The sequence below is a fragment of the Pezoporus occidentalis genome, unplaced genomic scaffold (genome assembly GCF_034315485.1).
Source record: "Pezoporus occidentalis ecotype Australia unplaced genomic scaffold, CSIRO_AGI_Poc_V1 ctg131, whole genome shotgun sequence".
NCBI lineage: Eukaryota > Metazoa > Chordata > Aves > Psittaciformes > Psittacidae > Pezoporus > Pezoporus occidentalis.
The window spans coordinates 914,496-938,251 of record NW_026913115.1 but is presented as its reverse complement, the minus strand read 5'-3'; the positions used below and the strand labels follow the sequence as shown (position 1 = coordinate 938,251).

At 39.1% G+C, this 23,756-nt stretch overlaps 1 protein-coding gene across 2 annotated transcripts in view; it reads right to left on the bottom strand.

The window, feature by feature from the left end:
- Positions 1-23,388, bottom strand: part of PLEKHA7 (pleckstrin homology domain containing A7) — a 167,568-nt gene extending 144,180 nt beyond the window's left edge. The window contains exons 1-3 of one of the 2 annotated variants that reach the window (XM_062608894.1): positions 23,189-23,388; positions 22,990-23,066; positions 22,772-22,829 (exon numbers count right to left, since the gene is read on the bottom strand). In XM_062608894.1, coding sequence (XP_062464878.1) covers positions 22,772-22,829; positions 22,990-23,066; positions 23,189-23,271 — 218 coding nt within the window. In that variant the 5' untranslated portion in view covers positions 23,272-23,388. The remainder of the gene's footprint in view (positions 1-22,771; positions 22,830-22,989; positions 23,067-23,188) is intronic. The other variant, XM_062608895.1, reaches the window with a different exon arrangement.
- Positions 23,389-23,756: the final 368 nt, after the last annotated feature.

Genomic DNA, 23,756 nt, shown 5'->3' with positions numbered 1-23,756 from the left:
ACGTGGTTCGTCAAAGTTTTCCTCTCTCTCCCACAAAATTTTTGCCTCCTATCTTCACATTTATTTGCTAATACTCACTGTTTATGGGTAACTTGGTAGGATATCCATCAGAAAGGATGACGCACATTCTGGAGAAACATATGCAAGGAGAACTCACTAAAGAGAAGGGTTGTGAATCTCAGAAGTGTGGCGAAGAGATGAGTACTTCAGCAATCATTTTAGGAGAGCAATGAGCACATCCATAGCTACAGAATTAATAAGAAGAAATGCTATAAAATATCCTGCTCCTTTACACTGTTAACATTTTCCCATGTGTTTCCCTCTACGCGTAGTGCCAGTCAATACTGTTCTGACTTACTGATACTATTACATCTCTGTTGGATTCTTGATTTTCTTGTCCTGGAGGGCTACTCAATGCGGGCAACTGAGGTCCAGCACTTCCCAATATAAGTCAGATCAGTGTTTACACATTCCTACATTTCTTCCGTGTAGCTGGTGAACACACTATCTCCACTACTTTTTCAGCTGATTACAACTCGGATAACTGAATGGAACTTTTGAGGCACACATAATTAGAGTTAATTATATTCACATGATGCAACTAAATTTATGGGCACACAAAACCTCAGCTACTGTAACAATTACACAGACCTAGCAAATTCTAATGCGCAAAGCAACAAGTATACTACAGTGACATTGAAAGAGGTAAGACAGGACAAAGATGAACAGCAGTACTACCATAAGAAATACTAATCTAAGCCATAGCAAGGTAGCTTATCTAAGTCTTCTACAAAAAATTAAATGCATGTATACAAAACCAAAACCAACACACTATCTTTCTACAAAGTTTTAGACTAGGATCTAATTACCTAAGAAATACATATGGTGATTATGTTCTTCAGAAATAAACAAGAACTATTTCCTTACTTCGAGTAGCTTAGCTATATAAATTTGGTAGGTTTAAGTACTGACAGAAGCCCAACTCTGATAACATGCAAAATTGTGAAGCAATAATCTACCAACTAATTTAATTATTTAGCTTAAAAACCTAAGGCCGAAACCAGTGCCTCAAAATGAATAACAAGTTTGAACATTAACTGCTAAAGAAATCTCATTTTGTAAAAAGGTACTCTCAAGGTCACCAGCTGAATCATCACTAAATAATGTTTATATTCATTAACAAATCCAGACATCACCTACTATATTTCAAGATCTGCCCTCCCATAATAACCATAAGGGAAACAGGACAGTAAATAACTGCACACATCTGTAACAGTGTATATAACTAGCATATGGACAGTACAGACACCTTATTTTGTGCTGGTTATCTATTATATCTCTACTAAATATAATAAATAATGTAGAGAGCATAGATACATAGAATGGTTAGGGTTAGAAAGGACCTTAAGATCATCTAGTTTGAACCCCCTGCCATGGGCAGAGGGCACCTCACACTAGACGGTGTTGCCCAAGGCTCTGCCCAGCCTGACCTTGAACACTGCCAGGGATGGAACCTTTACCACTTTGGCAACCTGTTCCAGCACCTCACCACCCTCATAGATAAAGCTGAAAAAACAACTACATGTCCTAAGTCATACAAAAAACAACTTTTATTGGTTTTAATAATTTTATTATTCTCCTAGTTATTACGTATTCATAGGAGAGAATTTATAAAGAAGCAAAGCTTTCATATATATGGTGTTATTACTTGTTTTGGTTTTGTTCTATTACTTCAAGTGTGGAAATTGCAAGCCATTTGTGTATTTAAGGAATACACACAAAAAATATTTAGTTCCAATCAAACAGATATTTTCTCCAGCTTAAATATCTTTCTCCTTTTTAAAACCCTGGACATAGAGGAACCCTCACACCTAGAGGATTTTTCAGAACTATGATGCCCATGGTTAAGTACTGTGCTCTCTGCACTAATTTTGTCCACAACAGAATGTCAGCACATGACATATTCAAAAGCACTGCAAATAAGAACATGTGCATTGTGGCCAAATTAAGGATTTGGCCCCAGCTTTAAACCACAAAGTAGACATGTTCTACTTCTATCCTATAATGCTATATTGTTTGTTTTGGTCACTACTGTATTTTTTTCAATGTCAAGTAATATAGCAACCATAACAGTGGAGATTAACGTTTACTCATTCACAGACCAGTAAACAGCCCAACAATCTCATAACAATTTCTTGGAAAAGCTCATGTCCAAACATTTTATGTTTAGGAAGAGTCACTCACATTCTGCACACAACCCTCCACAATTATTTCCCTCTTCTATTACAAAGTGCAAACAACTAAGAATTTCTTGGGCAGCACATACACACACCATTCACTGTTCTAACAGTTCAAAAACATAAAAAAAAAAAGTATGACTTAAGATGTTTCAAACAAATGCTTTTCTATAGAAGTTATGATATTAAATTCTCTATTATGAAAAAATCCAGTCTGTAGATTACAATCTATTCAATAATCCACCATTTTAGCCATTCTGAAGGCACCAGAAGTTAAACATCTTTGCATGAAAAGTGCCATTTACATTACACATGCAAACAAAAGCGATCATTGCCTTGTCTGAATAAGGCTGACTGCAAATACTTTACACTACAAAAGGCCCTTTATCGTACCATCCAAGAGCTTTACTAATTTGAAGTAACCATGAAGTTTTAATGGAACTTCCCCAGAATCCACTGCTTGATTTGCTGGATAGGTCTACACTGGAAATATTTACTATACTAGCAACATCTTTGCAAAAGCTTACCATCCAAAACATGACTTCTGACCTGCATGGGTTTTCTTCGTGTATGGGGACAACTTCCATAGTTCTACGCTGATGCAAATGTTAAGTTCTGTCATTTCTACATGTGCATGTGTGGGAAGAGGGAGGGTATGTTTGTTTTTAAATACAGCTAGCAGAACCTGTCATGCTTCCTAGACTCTAGATTTAGGACAGAAGGGTTTTTCAAAAGTGTTTTACTGGCAATATGAGTTCCAAGTCACGTATGTATCTGCAGGCAAGTACGTCTCTTGCAGAGCTGTATACCTTTGGATTTCTACCAGCTTCCCCTGCAGTTCAACACCAATTTATAGCAGAATTTATAGGGGAAAACAACAGAGATTCCATGAGTAATCCAATCCAAACCTCAATTAAGACTTTCAAAACAATAATTACTTGGTGCCAATTATGACAGTACTTTTTATATGAACATGCCTTATAAATCCAAGAAGGGCTAGCCAAACAAAGACTGCAAATACTTGGCCTTTATTCATTTAACAGAATCTCTCTACAAGAAGGTATAACCCCAAATCCCCAGCGATTTTCTGCATTTTTGATTGTTGCCCCTAACACTGTGAAAAAAAAACAGAGCTTCAGTTTGGAACTAGCTATTTTTGCATTTCTATGCAAAAACAAGCTAGAAAGGTTTAAAAATAAACATCAGTAAAATGCTTTTAATTGCCATCCTAGTGCTAACAAGCTCTAACAACTGAAACCCTCTTCCGTAAGGGTAAACAACACAAGTTACCAGCACTTGCACCTTCTTATTGCAAAAAGATAAAAATTCTTTAACAACCTCAAATGAAGGAGCACTGCAGAACTGTGTTCCAAAAAAGAAAAAACACAAGAAAAAAACATTCAGGTTTGCTCCCTCCTCTTTCAAAGCGCACACATTTCAACAGTGTTTGCACAAACTTTTTTTTTAAAAAGCCAGTGAGGTAAATTTTCTTTTACAGAAAAAAAAAAAAAAAAAGCAATGAAGTAATCTGATTATTGGCAAGCCAGCCTTAAAACCAGGCACATCATATACAAAAGCACATAAATCTCAGGGAAAATATACAACACAATTTTAAAAATTCCCAGTGGAAAACTACATCAGCAAAAGAATTCATGTTTCCCAATACAAACCATGCCAAATCCAAATGAATAGCATTATTAAAAAGCATCATCCCCATTATTTAATTGATGTACAAAAATTATTGGTGTCACCATACACCTCCACATAAAGCATTCAGAAGGCTTCAACCATCCCTCACATTATCATGCAGACATGATGCAGAACCAAATGATAAAAACACAGTTGTTTTCCTGACACACAGCATACTGCTGACTTTTAAAGGCACAACTTCAGTACAATTTTATTTATGAATTGGAGTATTTTAGTATGTTAACACAACAGCAAAAAATGCCAAGTGACTGAAGTAAATAAAGCTAAAGGTATTCCCCCATCAGGCAGAGACCTGATGCTATCTTTGAAGCTAATAATGCACGGGTTGGTTATTAAAGAAATGTTATTTTTTTATTTTAAGTGTGAATTTGGTGGAGAACAGATTACATTAAAACCATCTAGCCACATTTTGCTGCCATAGAATTTTCGGATCAACTTTCCAAATTCTCTATGTTGTTTTTCCAGTATTTGTTAATGTCTTCATCCCAAGTTTGGCCCACCAACCTAACAGCATGAGCTTAAATTGCCACAATCTACAAAATTAACAAACAAACAAAATCCTACCACAATTATGTTTTCTGTTCAGTGAGATTGGAAAGTCCCTGAAGATTAGTTGAGCTGACATAACAAACTGAACCTGCCAGAACAATTCATCTGGTTTATATGCTGTTCCTTGCAGCCATATTTCCTGAGGAATGCTTAAAGGCAGGCGTATTCCTACTTGAATAAACTTTCCTGGCATCCTACTCCTGCAACTCTCTTTCATGAGTAAACAGCCCCCTTATCACATGACAAGTTTCAGAATCAAGATAAAACAACTGAAGTACATGAATGTGGCCTCTCACCTGAGAAGAGCCCACGCTGGAGAATGCCTCCGTGTTGTTTAAGAGGATATGCACTCACAGGTTACAGGTACATGCATGTTCCAGGAGCTTGTGATGAAGCAATCTCATGCAGACATCCTCATGTAGAAGGAGGAAGCAACTGGCATAGATAGGTCTTCTGGGGCTTACTGAAACTGTGGCTTGCCCCACTACAAAGGGTGGGCATCTGAATTAAACAGCAAGTTGAACTTACTATGCATGTTTTTTTCTCTCATTTACAGTATCACTGATCTTCAGTGATAAAATGCAAACTCCACAAAATAGCATGATGATATCTTGCCCTATTTAAAGTACTTTATGGTGCTGTATTTACAGAACATTTCACCTAGTTTCATTGGTCCTGTATTTCATATAAACAGAACAAAAGGATAAACTGTTCTTATAATCACATCTGCCACACTGAACCACATTAAGTTACTGGTTCTAAAAGGAAAACAGTTTTGCATCCTATTTTCTTCAGTGTCCAACTTAATTCCTTGCAATCAACACTACACAGATCGTTTAAATAAACTTCACCATACACAAAAACTGAATCTAACACAACTCCATTATGAATTCTCAGGCTTTATGTAATTACAAAACCCATTCAACAATTCCATGCAAACTATGAAAACAAAGATCTCAAACTTTCTTCATTCTGAAACTAAGGAGGTTGGAGAACTGATGTATCATTTCAGTTTTGTTTTTCAAGATTAATTCATCCAAAGTGAGACATTTAAAAGCACATTTATTCCTTAGTAGCTTTACAGTTGGCACCAAAACTGCCCTCTTGTGGCACAGCAGAACCCTGCAGAGCCCACCCTCGGGTTTTTCAATGTAAGTTTTAAGACAAGACTGTATTACTCAAGGCTTATTTTGAAACTAAAATGAGAAAGAAAAGCTCATAATAAGCTAAACTAGAACTGCTGGCATTGTTCAGAGTTTCCATTAGTGCCTGAACCCAGTTTGGCTATGTGGCTCTTTCATTTTCCATTTTTTGAGTTTTAGTGTGAGAGGATCTGGTCCCTCCCATAAATCTAAGCATAATCAAATTCCTGGTGAAAGCTGTTCTGGGAAGAGAACACTGTCACTTCGGCACATTCCTGAAAAGGGAATCTGTGCTGTTTGAATCTCGTATTAAGGAATACATGTAAAAAAAATTTCACTGGGAAATATCTGTGCACTTTGACATCTCCAACAATAGGCGACAACTTGCAAGGCTGCTTCACTCTCATCCCCATAGATCACAGATTCTCAGAAATGTACCAGTGGACTTAAGAGGAAAATCAAAAGACAACTACAATCATAGACAACTATCGAGCAGATTTATCCTCCCATGGAACAAAGCTAGCCCATGACAAACTTTCCAGTTAACAGAAAAGTGACTGTGGCAGCCACAGTTGCCTTATTTGAAAGCAGCATTTTTCACACAGGTTTTCTTCTTGCTGCTTTTTAACTCTTAGTCTGCCAAAAATAACATTAATTTAGTGGTTCATTTGCAAGCAAATCGAAAGGAAAAACCACTAAGAGAGCCTTTCAACTGAGGCCAAACCTCACCAGGCACTAAAATCTTAATGTCTAGCCAGGGGAGGGGGGAGTCCAGCATCTACATCTTGCGTCTACAATACAGCACGGTTAAGAGCACATTCTTTAACAGATCACTCTTGGGTGCATTTTCCCACCCGATGGCAATTCGGGCTGCTTGGGCAGCCCGCCAGATTATTCATGAGGATAGTCACTAACAGCTTGTTTCCCTCGTCCCGCTCCTGTGAAAACAGCCGGTTGTGAAAGGTGTTACTTTGTGTTTGAAAGACACAGTTCAAGTAGGGAACAATTGTTTGTAAGCATAGGAATACCATATTTCAGCTGCCAGTTAATGTGTAACAACCCAGAGCACGGTCATACTTCACGGATGCTTGCTTCTAACAAGCACTCAGAGCGAGCTGGTGGGGATATACACGCCGCACTGGGCAGCGGGAGTGGGCAGGCAAATTTGAAAGTGTTAAATCTGAGAGAATAAAAAAAAAAACACCGCATTTTGGTCAGACAAGAAAACATTCAACCAGTATTTTTACCTCAGTGCAACAGTTAAAAACGAGGAAAAACCCCACAATACTTTCACAAACTATTAAAAACCCAAAACTCCCCTTGGAATAGAAAGACAATAGAAAATAACAAAACATTTTAATCATTTGAGTACCTGAAACTTTCTCTTTTCAGAGAGAAGACATTCATGTTTGGTTTATGCAAAGGTATTTTCAAAGTTCACAACTGAAATTTCAAGTTCCCAGAAAATTTTTTGAGACACTTGTTATGAAAAGAATGCCTTTTAAAGCAGTCATTCAGTCCTTAGTGAAATCACTGTTACTTCACCTGTAAGAGCACAGATGTAAACTTTACAAAACTAAATCCTTTTTGACAAGTATCACTGATCTTTTTCTCAGAACTCGGTTTGTATGTACCTGAGATGCAAGATGCCCTGTGAGGAGTCAGATACATGCACCAAACCTGTATTTTTGTATCAGTCTGCCCCCCCCCCCCCCCCCCGATTATAGAACACTTCACGCAATGGTCATGGAAACACACACACCGCTGACACTGAACATAAGTGCAGATTCCTCAGGACAAAGCCCTGCTAGCCACGCTGCAAAGCTGCTCAGACAGTTCAGAAACCACACAGGATTATGGTGAGACAGTTTACCAGCACAGCGTGATAACATGGGAGATGAGTAGGATTTGAGGTATTTTTTTATCATTCCGCTCATGCGGCATTTCCAGTAAAGATTCTCAAAGGGAAGAAAATCAGGAGTCACTAAGCTGCATTCTTCCCAGTATTACAGCCCAACAGCATTTTTTGTTGTTGCTGTTTTTTTTGTTGGTGGTGGTTTTTGGTACAACCAAGCTTTTCATCCCTTTTTAAACCAATAAATCACCATTTCCTCCTAGAGTTATCCTAGCTTGTGTCTATTTCTACATCCTTGTCTTGCTACCTAAAAGGAAAACTAACTATCAGACACTCAGTAAAAGCCAACAAAGCCACAGGAACATCTACAAACCCAGTTATCTGGTCAAGATCCCAACCTATCAACACTGCAGTCCATACAGCTGTATGCAGTTTTCCTCTACTGCCTGCAGAATATAAGAAAACATGTATGCACACACACCCATACAAAAGGAGCAGTATGGGCTGGGGAAGAAAATAAATCAGCATGTTTCCTTATTACCTTAGAATAGCTGTTAAGCCACACCTAAGACGGGAAGGGAGAAGTCTCCAGTCAGTGGTATGCAGCCATGTAAGGCTTCCTCTTCAACCAGCCTTCCTCAGGAATATACTAACAAGAATTCCTCTCTCTATAATTTACCCCAAATCACTAACAAAGTGATGCCTTAGGATGTCTGCAGCTCTCTTAGTCTCTCTATCTTCTGACACTGGAAGGAAATTCTCAATCTCTGTACCCACCCGTCTTGACTCAGCAAATCTCCTCTCCAGAGCACCAGCCTACCCATTCTGGCAGAGAACACCATTTCCCAACCCCTACAGGAAATAACTCCTCATAACCCCTGAACACTCGAATGCTGAGAAGGTCTGTCATTTACAATTTCACTTCAGTGTATGCATGTTTAAACAAATGGCATTGATTACACAGGTCACAAGTACCTTGGTTCTCCTGAAACTAGGAACCCTTTCCCATCAGTTATAGTATCTACACCATCCCTAGTACCAATTGTGTAAAGAAGGCAAGTATTCAGCTACTGCAGGCACCTCAGTTGTTTGCAGCTACTCTGAGCAATTAAGACAACACAGTACACAGGATATCCTTATACAAGTCAACTTCAAAAAGCCAGCTATGACATTTAAGGTAAACTTCTTTAGCAGGCAATCTAAGGAGAAGCCTATACAAAAAAACCCTCACATTATTACTATTATTATTATTATTATTATTATTATGTACTAAGCAGTAGCCCACTTGAGTGGGTTTGTCTGCCTTTTTTCCAAACCCGCAAATAGCTTCATTCCAAAACAGAACATCTCTAAAAACTGCTTTTCTTATAGTCATGTAGAAGTTTATTTCCAGAGAAGTATTACCTAAACTTAAAGCCGTTTTTCATGCCCTGTAGAAACTGTTTTCAACAGGGGGGTGGGGTGTAGGAGGTATCAACTTGAGAGCTAGAAAACTCTAAAGGACAATCTGAAACACGACAGGAGAGGAATAAATACAAAGTCCTTCTTCTAATTGTTACATCTATTGACAAGAAAGTAGCCATCCTCACAATTATCCACCTTAAAAATTAAAAAAAAAAAAAATTAATTTAAGCTTCACTGTAACAGTGACCCTAGTCTATCTGAGTATCGAGTTAGCGAAAAGAATCTTTACCCCAATCAATGGTAAAGGCCCATGCTTTAAAAATGAAAGGAAAACAACAGAACAACATCTGCAAGCTAAAAGTTCACTGTAAATCTCAGACTGACTGCTGAAACAGCATAAATTCCAGGAAAGATTTATGACAGAATTGCTCCACCATTTTCCAAAGCTTTTCAAAAAGAGATACAACTTGTTTTTTCCTAGCATCAAGAAAAATACCCATTACAGAAATACTTCCTCAAAGCCATTTGTCTCAATAAGTAGCATATTTATAATGTTGTTTTACAAAATAGCAAGTGTTCATCTCTCAGAAGATTTATTAATCCACCATGAGATACAAAGAAACCCTCCACTAGACAGTATGTGACCTGCTTGAGCCTTTTGCCTGGGTAGGAGATGCTAGCTACATCATTACAAATGTGTTTTAACATAACCTAAATGCACTTTGATACAAACTAATTAGGTAGAGGGAATATCTTCACTGTCCAAATCTTCCAAGATGAGAAGCCTGCATCTTTCTTAAAGAATGGAAGCCACTATAAAAGCAATCTTAGGTAGAACGACAAAGATAAAATAATATTAATTTTTAATAATTATTTTAATAACAATTTTTAACATATAGCCTTTAAAATTCCGGGGGGGGGTGGGGGGGGGGGGGTGGTGTTGTTTTTTTCCTAACAGCAGATGAAGTGTCAAGACTTGCTTTCAAGACCTTTATATGAGATCATATCAGGAGCTTTTCAAAATACATGCATACATGAAGAAGTTCTTTACTGTAAGGGTGGTGAGGCACTGGAAGGGGTTGCCCAGGGAAGCTGCGAATGCTCCATCCCTGGTGGTGTTCAAGATGGGGTTGGACAGAGCCTTGGGTGACATGGTTTAGTGTGAGGTATTCCTGCCCATGGCAGGGGGGTTGGAACTTAATGGTCCTTTCCAACCCTAACTATTCTATGATTCTATGATTATTTCAACACAAACCCTTCCTATTGTATCACAAACTCTGCATTTTAACACCATCCTTGTTAATTTAACTTGCCCATAACATACTGTGATAAAGTAATTCTTGTACCTCTAAACAGTTTTCAAAAGTCTCTTTAATGCTTTAGCTTCTGGACAGGCACAGAGGAAATATTTCCTCTTCTTATTCAGCTAATTCAGTTAACAGCTATGTCAGAAGCAAAGGAAAAATACTAGGAACACAACCTGCTTTTTCTTTTTGCAATTTATGATCCACTAGGAATGGAAGAAAAAAAAATTACATGGTTCTAGATTAAAACCAGCTTGAAAATAGAAAATTAAATTAAGATTTGCTACTTAAAATTATCTGAAGCACTCAAAAAAAAAAAAAAAAAGCATCATTTTTATCACATACTAATAAGAGACATTTTATTTTAGCTCACTTCAGAAGTTAAATGCAAAGGGGGACCCACATATTTCCTGCCACAATGTAAGTTACTTTGTGACCTCTAACCAGATCAACAGACATTCGTTTCTGGAAACACATGTGTGACATGAAATACCCACTGAAGGATTTCATATATAAAATTCAGAAAAACCCCAAAGCAAAAGCTCTTCAATGGTTAAGCAGAGTATATCTCATAAATAGCATTTCATTTATGAAGATATAATGAAGCAGTTAAACTAATGGCAACTTTATTGACTCCTCCATAAAAACTAAGTTTTACCATTAGTCAGAAATAGTTTTGTCTATCCCACAAGTAGTTAAAAGCTTCCAGAAAGTTTCATTTTTAATCACAATAATCCATCCCAACATGGGATGTCCAGATACATTTTTTGTAACTTTTGAAATAGAACTCAACATAAAGAAGGTCACAAAACAACTGAGAAACAAGCACACTACCTCCAAATCAGGTGGAAAGACTGGAGCTTTCCTAACACTACTTCTCCACTCTAATTCTTCACATGGGTACTTTTCACAGACCATATCACTCTGAATTCTTACCTTCTTCATATTTCTATTTACCTTCCTGGTAGAAAAGACACTGCAGTTTCGCATATTCACTACAAACTTCAGTAGCAAAATAAATGGAATGTCAAGTTAATTGGCATGGAAGCTGCTGAGCTGAATAAAACACAGAAAATAACACAGTAGAATTTTAAATATATTTCCAGAGGTCTCACCAGTCTCCCAGATTTTTGTACTACTGCAGAATGAAGAAACCTTGTGACAGAATATTTAAGAACTTCATTAAATCATCTGAACATATAATCATGTTAGATTTATTCTGTATTTTTACCTACATGTTTTACAAATGCCAAAATTCACCAAGAACAGCATTTTCAGCATGTCTCACTAATTCAGTTTCATCCAAAATCTTTATACAGACCAAACAGCAGGTATAAAACCTGCTCGTTATCATTAATGAAATTCCTAAAAGATAAGATGAAAAGAAAAAAAGCTAATTTATCATTCACATTCTGGGGAAAACTGACTGTTTCAGCAATACCGCATTTAGAATTCTCACAGTTTATTCATCTCATTAATAGAATGGATTGTTGTACTTCTAATCATAGAGATATTAAAAATTAATCAGAAATAAATCATTTGAAATTTTCTTTCTAAAGGAAGCAAACATTATTCACTCAGGCCATTATCTGGAAAAAAAAAAAAAAAAGGCAAATAAAAAGGAGAAAAAAAAAAAAAAAAAGGCAGGCCTATTTACAATGTTCCTCATCATATTTACAGAAACCACTCAGGAAATAGCCGTAAAACAGACTAAACACTCTTCTCAACTCCCTAACCAAACAAAATTCTGTTCTGTACAGCAGTAATTCAAAAACTCTTGTAGCTACACTACTCACTACTTAAAAACATAATCTACACTACTTCTTTCGAATATTTCAGGCAACAATCTGACTTCCAGAAACCAGTTTACGTCAGCTTCTGCTGTTGCTGACTACCACAGTTACACAGGAGCAGCACACTGTTAATCAGAGAGACCCCTCAAATTGCGAAATGTAGTTCCTCTATTAGGTCTATGGGAGGAAGATGAGCTGTAAAAAATTAGGCTCCTGTAGCTCCCCTACTTTTCTGATGAGGGAAAAGTCACATTATCCATACACAGAAACTTCAATTTTCCTCCTTGGTTGCTGTATTTAACCCACCTTAGTTATCAATACCATTTAATAGCTTATTTGCAGCTAGTTTAAGCCAATGCTTTCCAACCCTTCAACATCACTAAATTTTACATTCTGTCCATCACTCACTCAAGAATTAATTCTCCCCAGCAGTGGCTGATACATATAGAGCTCCATTGTTCACTTGAGCCTCACCTGCTCATCTCTGCAGTTTTCTGGGTACCTCATTACCCAGCTACCTTTACACTACCAGAACCATATGTTTAACCAGTGAAATGACAAGGATTTCAGGCAAAACAGCTGACTGTTGCACCTGGTCAATCGAAAAATGAAAACACCATGAACTTCCTTATAAGCAGTACTCACACAGCAAAAGTTGCAGAAAGAGGACATAGATTTAAGGGAAGGGGCTATTGTAACTCCCCCATAAACTTGAAACAACCTATAGTATCTAACATGAACACTGCTTCTGACTGAAAGTCATAAAAGCAAATGCTGGTTTACTTTTGTGTCAAAGGACATTGTCATAGACCTCAGTAATTTCAATTATCCTTCCTTCATTCTCTTCTTTCAATGTTTCCTTCAACAATTCAATAGTCTCCAAAGGCATGGAAATGCAACTCTCAAGACTTCATCTGGAGACTGTCCACCTTCCCAAACAAAACAGCATTAAGAGGAGAAAAAACAGGCAGTGACACTGAAGTGTATCTATTACACCAATTCTAACACCATGATGAAGTGAAGATTTATCACTTCATATTTCAACTGAAAGGACTAAATACACTGTTAAAGGAGCATACCAAAGCCTAACTTGATACCTGTCATCTGTTCATTAAAAGAATTTCATTTAATGATTTCCCATGAGGCAAGTAAAAATAAGTCATTGATTTTTATTCTCCTTTTAAATATAAATGAGCTCAAACAGCAACTCACTACATAGCTAACTGGAAAAGCAAAAGGAAAGAGGTCAGGCTATTTAAAAATTCAATACTAGGAGTAATAATATGCACAGAGTTGAAGGAATAAATCGTTGCACTAACAAAGCACAGAAGTAGCATTTAAAGAACAGCATCAACTTATGATTTGCAAGGAAGGAAATAAAAATATTTATTCAAGCCACTTGACAATATCATTGTCTTAACTGGAAAGCAAGCAACAACTTCACATTAAAAAAAAATGGCATGTTTGCAAAGTGCTCGCTTTAAATAAAAAATAAAAAGGATAATAAAAGGATCATGAGGTGGTAACAATAAAGATGAAGTATGTGATAACTGTCCTTTAAGAAAAAGAGTTTTCACCATTTTGCAGCTAATTTTTATTAATTTAAGTTATCCCAGGCAATTGAACATGGTTTTGAACCACCATGTCTTCCGTGGAACAACTTCCTACATCTAGATTTTGTCAGTCTTACCTCACCATGCAAACAGCTAATGTTATAACTCCTGATCTTAAGAAAAATATGAAGAAAATATTACTAATGCTGCTTGACCAATCAGTGAAAATCACATACAGTGAATCACACTCATTAGCTTAGTTCTGTCTGCAGATGTGTTTAAACATTCTGCTGAAACAGATCTAAGAGATATATTATTTGAGGTATCAGTATAAGCTTTATTTCTTTTCCTTTGATCCAAAGTAGGCATTGAACTGAAGCCCTAAAAGGTTAACATGTAGAGCACACATATAAAACACCTAAAAATTAGCCTAAAAAGACACTTTAAAAAATTGCATTTGCCTTTTGCACTCTGATTTATACTGCTTCACAAACAAAGTAATTCTAGTTTTTCATTTCTCTCCATTACATTAATATTGATATCCTACGTTAATCAAAATGAGTCTGTCTTCTGCCTAGAAAAAGGACAGAGGAGTAACTGCAAAGAGCAAAGAACCGAGTAAACACAAAATTCAATGAAAGCTGCTGCTCAAGCATTTTTCCTGTTTGAGGATGACTGTGAAACTATGACATTTTGAAACAATTGGAGTTTGCAAAAAGCCAGTAACTACACTTTTTCAGATTAAATAAAGTAGAAAATTAACAGCAGCTCTTCTGCTTAGTCATACTTGACAATCACAGTTTATGCAGAGCTTCTGAAAAAAAAAACAAAACACCTGCAGGTTGCAGAATCAACATGTATTTTCAAAATGCTCAGTACTCTGCTCTTAGTTCAGGATATTCGGCTTCTAGAAAGAAAACATAATAAAAGTCCTCACTTATCAAAGAATTGCAAATAAAATCTAGCAGTGTATCCAAATTCAGCAGTGTATCCAAATCTCATTCCAGAAGCTTTGGTGGTTTTCACAGTATCACAGTATGCTAGAGGTTGGTATCACAGTATGCTAGAGGTTGGAAGGGACCTCAAAAAGTCACCTAGTCCAATCCCCCTGCCGGAGCAGGAACACCTAGATAATGTTACACAGGAATGTGTCCAGGTGAGTTTTGAATGTCTCCAGGGAAGGAAACTCCACAACCTCCCTGGGCAGCCTGTTCCAGTGTTCTGTCACTCTTGGTTGTATTTTCTATTAAACTACAGATAAAACCTTTAAAGACACAGATAAGCAATAAGGAAAAACAAGGGTTTAAACAGAAAACTTCAGGCAGAAAATCACATACCTACTACACATTGGTAACAAGCTTTTATACCTGTCTAGACAGGTCTATGATGTTCCTGCCAAATACTACATGGCAGGCAATAAAAAAAGGGTTGGGCATGTGACCAGATTCCTCTTAGATTTTAACATCTTTAATTATAAATCTGCTTTTAAATTAAAAGTTCTGTTTCTAAGGACAGTATCTCAAAGCAGACTTCATAAAACTGTCTAATAATGCTGCAGGAAAAGACAAATTAGAAATAAAATGAGGTTTTAGCCCCATCCTTTACTGTTATTCAAGACAAAGTCAAAAATAAATAAACACCACAAACCAAACCATTTTTAAAAAAAAACAGCATATCTAGGAGGCAAAGACAAAAGAAATTAGATCTAACAGTAAATTAGAAAGTACAGTCATACTGGATAGAATTGGATGTGACACCACATTATTCAAGCTGGCCTTTGCAGGGATGCAGCAGTACAGTACTGAAGCGGTACATTAATCTATACTGATGAAATGTAAATATTTGAGATGATGGCAAACTTTGATCGGCTGCGAGGTAAAAAACCCCTCATTTTAGTATAAACCCTCTGCAGCAAACAGGATGATGGGAAAATGCAGGGCATAGAACCTGGGAGAAAAAAAAACAAAAATTCATCCACGTACTTCACAGCATGCACTTCTCTCTCACTAAAGCACTTGCTAAGACTGTTTAGTCTTGCCGCACTTGCCTAGAAAAGGTACTTCATTATAAAATACAAAAACATCTTGCATGATACATTTGCCTGTAGACAGATAATCCTTTTAGCTAGGTCCAGTTGCTAGAGTGTTTAACAGCTACTGATATCTTGAAGAAGCACTAGTATTCAACAAAACGTGTAGTATTAATATCAAGATTCTGCTATCCCAAATATTTGAGATTCTCTCTATTCTGGTAGATAATGGATAAAAAGTAAAACAAAATTAAAAGCATTGAATAGATTATTTCCTCATCTGATGCGGTAGACGATTGCACACTTCTAAAAGCAGTCTGAAATGTAATACAATATTATTAAAAAACTATTTTTAAGATTATGGTAATACCTACTCAGTACAACTGTATTTATTTCTAATCTCTATATTTTAGACACATTTTCAGAAATACTAAAACCCTCACTGCAACATGCAGCTTCCTAAAACATATGCGCATGTTCACCTGTGCAAAGATTCAATGAAAGCAGAAGCTGACACTACTTTGGCAAAGAGGCTGAATGAATGACGGACACATTCATGTTAAAGAAGCTAGAATGCATACTGAACAAAATGTGGATGCTGGCAGTTCTGAAGAACCAGTTCATACCCTTGTTTCTGAGCTACAATACATGTAAGCCATATAACCCCAACCAGAACAAAAGAATGTTCCTCTGTTTCCCTGCCAACTTTGATTTTCAGAAGTGTTCAACACTCAAACACCTCAAGCTAATGGGAATTATGCTTTAAGTGTATGCTACCCTTGCTGGCCTCCCTGTAATAAAAATTCAGTTTTCCAACACATGTATTTTGGAAGGCAAACAAGGATTCACAAACCAAGCTAAGTACTTTTTTTGATGCAGCCTTCCCTTAAAAACAAACAAAACCCAGCACCTACCCTTATACACTCCTCCCTCTCACAAGGAACGTACACAGTACTCCTCTTCATTCATATACATCACTGAATCAAACCGCGCATGGCATTTTCCTTATGCACAGTTCCAAGCTTGTTTTTCCAGAGGTTGCTCTGAAATTCAGGCAGCATGAATATACCCTTTTCCTGCATTCTGGGAGCTAAACTACAAAGTACTTCTTTTGCTGTCTGCATTCATCAGCAGTCTCTGCATGAGTACAAATTTATCAGCATTTACTTCACTCTTTACTGAGTAATCTCTCATTTTAACTGTCACTGAAAAAGGACACTTAATTGTTTACAACACTTGAATGAAACAGAGCTGTTCTATTTACCCAGCAGGTCCAATATTCCCAGCTCAGTTCTGTTCACTACCCAGGAGAACACAATTTATCGAACAGGATATCTGATCAAGCCCAGAACCAGAGAATAAAGGACAAGAAGAGAGATATAGAGAAATTCATGCAAGCAATACTATTTACTGTTACTGTATATAGTTCCTTTTTCTTCCATTGCCCAAATGGAACACTGTCTTATGAGAAATTAAAAAATAGTAACAATAAACACCAACACAGATTCACCTGCATCGTGGGAGCTTTTCTCTGGCTGCCTCATTTCCTGCCAGTGAACCAGTAGAGGCCGCTCAAGACCATCCATCGCTTCAGAACTGCAGGATGGGACAGCTTCCCTACCCTCCTCTTTCAACACAAAAGACAGTTCTAGCATTTTTCTTCCACTTCTCAATTTCATACCCACTTTTCCATGAAGTCTAATCCCCTCAAGGGCAACTCCTGATTGAATTCTAGTAACCAGTCATAACCTACGAATTGCTGCAGATGGTGCCCATCAAGATTTACCCCAACTAGAGCTTTACCCATTGCTGTGGAACTAGTCCAGGCTTCTTTCCCTGAAAGTTTCTCCATGACATTTTGCAGCACACAAAGTCCTTTCATTTTGTCAGAGACTGTCCTCAAATTTGCTAGTGATGATGTAAACATCTTCACTCCTGGCTGGTGAAGTTTTCATGTGGTTCCAGCTACATGATTTTTATTCCACCTCAGGGACTCCACACAACTCAAACTAGTTATACACATCAGTATCAAAGTGAAGTACCTCACAGGCCAGTCCCTCACAGGTGAATTTTGTATTGGTTCATATACTTACTTAAAAATTGAGACCTTTTATCTAAACATGGGTTAAGGAACTACAAAAGACATAACCTATACTGAAGATCTCATGATGAAGGACATCACTACTCCTTACAGTAGTTAAATGTTCCAGTACCTTTTGCTTGTACAGCGATAACCATCATGAAAAACAGAGCAAGAAAAAACCGAAAACATAATTTATGTTTACAACAGGCCATGAAACACATCAAGTAGGTAATACAGTAAGCAGTGCTTTAACCCACCTAAGCAACCACAAAAAAGAAACAGTCCTCAATACCCAACTAGGAGTGGGGAAGACAGGAATTTCTGCAGGGCAGAAGAAACCTGTTGATTAAATTTAGAAATAAGATTCTAAGACAATCTTCTTAGATAATCAAAAGGACTGAACTCAATAATTCAGATGGTATCTTTCCCTTTGGGCTTCTGTGATTAAATAATCATCAGTTGGGTATCATCTATAGCCCATACCGAGTAATCAGAGCCCTTGTATAGTTTTCAGTGACTTGGTACTGAACGTAAGCATTTGGCATGGCAGAAACAAAGTTACAAAGGCAGATCTCAATTTGGGTGTTCTTTGCTCTTTTACTATTTCTAATTACTTGAAGGCCAGGTTGGACGAGGCCTTGGGTGATGTGATTTAGCGTAAGGTGTCCCTGCCCACGGCAGGGGGTTGGAACTAGATGATCTTAAGGTCCTTTCCAACCCTAACGATTCTACGATTCTACAATTCTACGAAACACATACAACTTGTATTTTGTAAGCACAGTAAAACCTAAATAAAAGAATTAAAGAATAACAGTTGCAAAGAGCTAGAGACTATTGCATGAACAATGGTGATTTCATAAAAAGTTTTATTGTTGGTCATCCACTGCAAACTAAGGAAGAGGCCAAGTTGGACCAAAAAAAAAACAACTTCATAAATAAATAACAGGTTAACTTCAGATATTTAAATGCTAATTTCCGCTTTCTTGTTCTTTATTTTAGGCTACAATTTGAATGCAGTATTACCTTTGACATGTGCAGTATTATTGCAGCATCCTAAAACAACTTCTCTAGTAGCAGTACGCTTTTTTAACATACTTCAATACAAGCCAGTTAGGTATCGAATACTGGAATAATGGCTCCTTTGTCATCAATACTCATCTCAATCTTTCAAAGGTGTAAGAAGGTAACAAAAGAACCATTCCAGACTTCCAAAGCTTTCCAACTTTCCTACGTCTTCTGGATGATCAGGAAATGATAAAAAGCAAATGGAAACAAAAGCCTGCATAATAATGCATACATGCACTGTTTTTCCATCAGTCACCATTTTTCTTGCATGTCACATCTCCTTCCCCAGAAAGAGTCTGCCAATCACTTACCACTTCCCATTGGCAACCTAACTACTAGAAACAAACCAGACCAAGCACTGTCAGTTTCTCATTCGATTCCACATATGTTCAGCAATAACCTTTCTACAGTGACTGGAAACATAAAGCCGTTGCCCAACAAATGCAAGATCCCTTAAAAACATCAGCAAACAAACAAACAAACGAGATGGAAAAGAGTAATGTAAGCTTTCCCTGGCACTCAAAATCAGAAAACACAACACCCATGATACCTTTAGACATAGAGACTTTTGGTAAACTACTAAATGGAGATCCAGAAAAATCAGTTTATACATTATTTATGAATGTTTTATTTAGTGATTTTAGGATAAAAGGACGCACTGCACTAATAGAGTTTGCCACTCCCAAGAAAACTTGAAGAATAAGAACAGAGAAAATCAGTCAGGAAGACATGCACGTACATATATGGGAAGAACTAGAATGTAGCTTTATAGATGGCTTCCTAATATAAATTAAAAGTTAAAGCAGCAAAGGAAAAGAAAGATGTCAGAAAGATCTGTCAGTAAACTGACAGCATTCACATGTGGTGTCAGTGTGGGTGTCTTCCCCAAATAGGCAAACAACCTAAAAAGTAGAAAACTGAGAAATTTTTAGAGCCAAGAAAGCACTTTTGCTGCTTAAGAGTCTCACAACAGCTCACTCCAATGCATGATTCTGTTCACTCACACACAACAAAGATGACTCAATTTTGCAAGAGGTGTAGAGAATAACCACAGGATAATCAGACAGAGGGTCCTTTTTAAAGGCCTGGACAAAGAACACAGCTTATTTAGCTGGGCAAAACAAAACTAAGAGATGTGATTTCGGATAAACAGCTCAAGCAAATAACCAAATGAAAAATAGTCCCCCTCAAACTACAACACAGCTGCTTAACTATAGAACAGCACTAAGATACAAAAACCATTATAAACCAGAGCTCATTAATTTGGAAAGCTTCTACCACAGAAGTGGAGTTCCGACAATTTTCAAATTCTCAGTATGTGGAAAGGAAAGAAAAGCGTATCTGGTTTTGATATTAAGCTTGATCAGCTTATAAACCTTTCTTTTATTATGTGATGTTTCAAGGTTGTCCGTAGTACCAAATAAAGTAATAAAGACATAGAAAATGGACATAGTATTCATTAATTTTAAGTCAAAGATAGCTCACATCCAATGTTTTAGCTAATGTTTTGATTTCTGTACCAGAAATCACTTATGTAAGTGGAGTTAGTCTACATAAAATGTCTGATACTGTGTCCCACATGAAATTATTTAAAATTGAAATAATTTCATTAAAGAAATAATAAATAATACATAAAATAGAAATAAGACTTATAAGATTAATAAAGAAATTGACCAAAGAGGAAAAACTACAATAGGTTGTATTAATAGTGGAAATTATCACAAGAGAGAGAGGTTATCTGTAGCATTCCTCCTGACACTCTTCAATAAATTAGTAGCCATGCAGTGACAATGTGCTCATGAAATTTCTGTGGATGACACCAGACTGGAAATTACCACCAGTATAAGGAGGACTGGGTAGTTACATGGGAGAGCTCATGGGTTTGTGAGCTGGAATGCCAGAAAACTGAATAGTACAACATGTGAAATCATGCATTTAGGGACCAGTAACCTTTTCTGTAAGCTGAGAACTCATCACGTGGAAACAACATAGGAGAAAGGAACAGAGCAGTGAGGTATAGAAAGCCTCATCTAAGGATGCTGATGTTTACTTGAGCACAAGGATAGCTCAATATGTTCACAGAAATATAACTGAGAAACTCCACTAGGCTCAGAAAGCCTCTGAGCTGAAAATAGAGAGGCTAGAGCAATGCTATGGGGGAAGTACTACTGCTGAAGAGGATACTGTATCAGGTGAATCTCTGGTCTGAAGTAGCACAGATGAACAGATTTATGTAAAAAAAATGCTACTGCTCCTCACAAAACTTTGCTTGGCTAAAGATAGTCAAGTTTATCCAATTACTCTGTAAAATACACTCTCCATTCTTTATTGCCTTTCCTGCAGCAATCCCAGCCCAAGCTAAAGAATGCTATTAGCACAAGTTATGACAATGTGCTGCACACAACTGTAATTTAACATTTAACATAAATCAGAAATTTAAAGTTTCATAATTGCCTGACAAACAAGGCATGAGAATGGTCTTCCAGATAGAGCAGCTGGGAAAAGGCATCTAAGCTGCTCTAAAATTGCACTAGTAAGCCTCTAGAAAGGACAGAAAAATCACATAGATGTATTCCTACAAAGAGAAGAAGTTTGTGTTGCTGTACCTGTGTAAAGGAGCTGTTTACACTACATTTACAGACTCCTACGTTATCTTAATAGAGATTTCCACTGGCCACCTATGGAACCAGAAGAATATTCTATTCCTTTCTTTCAACAGGCTGGCCACAGTTAAAGGGTGGATGCTATAAGTGGTATTCAACTGCTCTCCAATGCCTTGCTGTTATCTCCTATTCACAAACTGAGGGCTAAACTAACTGCCCAGACCAGCACTGTAAGGAATTTTCTAGCTCTGCCAAAGAGGGACTGACTACCATTTTTGTCCTTCATAGGGAAAAAAAAACCCAACATTCTAGAATCATGGGAAATTTTATTTAATAAACATCCTACCATGCGAGGTTATTAATGATGTTTTCCTTCACCTAGCCCAGTACAGTTTTGAAGTTTGATCTTTACTAAAAACCTCAAGTTCATCAAAGGTTTTGGAGTATGCTCTGCAGGCATTTCAAAAGCAAACATCTGCAAGACAGCTGTCAGCAGTTATAGGGGACTATACCTGGGTTAACTGCTCCAATTCTGCACTGAAGCAATAATATAGACTGTTTCCCAGTCCTTTTCTGTCAGTTTCATTGAATTTGCCATGCACTCAGATTTCCAAAGGAAAATACGAAAACATCATAACTGACACACAACTCTTATATCCAGGATGCAACAGAATTTTACTGATTTGATTAAACCTCCACTATTACATCAGTGCTCACATCTGTAAAAGCCTTATATATGGAATGTTTGAAAGAAGTTCTTTTAATTATCCTATTTTATTTGAACTTCCTTGCATCTCATAGAGTAAAAGAGCCTTAAATAGGCAGAACATCTCAAGTTTTTAACTGTTCTCTGAATAAGATATGCTACATGAAAGATGCGGTGGCCACCACCAGCTCAGACAAGTCAACTCCATGTGTTCAGCCGTGTTAAACACTGAAAAAGCTTTTTGCTTGCAAAACTTCCCGGTGCTGCACCCACAGCCACGAGCCGCTGAAAATAAAACCCCAAACCAACCATCCACCTTTGACCATGACCCGCGCTCAGCAACGAGTCGCTCCACCTGCCACAAACCGCACTTTAAATACCAGGAAGAGAGAAGGGGGGAAGAGGGGGGATAAACCAATGCACAAAAACCTCAGCAAACTGAAGAGCTGCCTCCAGGGAGACCTGTTGCTAGCCACAGCGAGAGCGCAGCAGCCAGGGGGATCCACACATCCCTCCGCTCCCCGCAGCCAACTTTCCCATCGCACCCACCGCGATGTCACTTTCCCTCGCGCTGATCACTAATGAAACGGGCGGACGTGCCCAGTTGGGGGGCACAAGGGGGAACGGAAGCGGCGCGGCGTTTGAGGCGTCCCGGCGGGCGGGCCGGGGCCGCGCCGCCAGCGCCCCCCGCCATCGACCGCTGGAGGCCGGCGCGGGGCAGGGCAGGGCAGTACTCACTCGATGAAGTAGCTGGCGCCCTCCTCCGAGAAGCCCTCCTCCCATCCTCGGGGCAGGTCTGCACGGCAGCGGGGAGAGAGAAAGAAAGAAAGCGGGAAAGGACGGGTCAGAACTTCGCCCGCGGCCCCCGAGGTCCCCTGGCCGCGGGGAGGGAGGCGAGGAGGACGAGCGGAGCAGCCGTTAGCGGTGCAGCCTTCCCGCCGCCCCCCGGCACCCACCTGAGCGGATCATGTGGCCGGAGTTGACGGGCTCCCCGGTGCGAGGGTGCAGCCAGGTGGTGGTGCGGGTCAGGTCGCTGGGAGGGAGAAGCGGAAAACATGCACCTGTTAGTGACTGCGTGCGGCCGGCTGGGCGGAAGGGAGAAAGGCGAGCGGGAAGCTGCGGGAGCAGGGCCACCCCCCACCCCTTCCCCCTTACTCGATGAAGAAGACTCTCCCGTCCTTGCAGACGCCGTAGGACCAGTGCTCAGGTAGAGTGTCCCGCCCCACCGTCGCCGCCATGTTCGCCGTGAGCGCAGCCAGCCAGCCGGCCGGCCGGGGAGGGAGTGCGGGCGGGCTGGCGGCCGGCGCTCGGCGCCCAGCGCCCGGCTCTGCTCGGCAGCGCCACCGCGGCCGCTGGAGGCGCGGCGCTCCGGCAGGGGTGGGGGGCGACACCTCCCGCCCCTCAGGAGGCCGGCGCGGGCCGCGGGGAGCCCGCGGAGGCGGGAGCTTGAGGTGACGGCGACAGCTTTGTCCGCCACTGCCCAGCGCTCAACCGCCCGCCCTGGCCAAGTCCCGCCAAGGGCTGTTGGCCTCGTCCCCTCCCGCCCGCCCGGGAGAAACGCAGCGGCCCCGCGGCCGCCCCCGAGCGAGACGCAGGGACAGGCCGGCCGGGAAGCGAGCAGCGTACCGCGCGGGAGAGAGCGGCTGCAGGGTCCGGCGGGGAAGGTGCACATCCTTAGGGACACTCTTCGCTGAACGAAGAGGTCGGGTGAATCTCCTGCCCT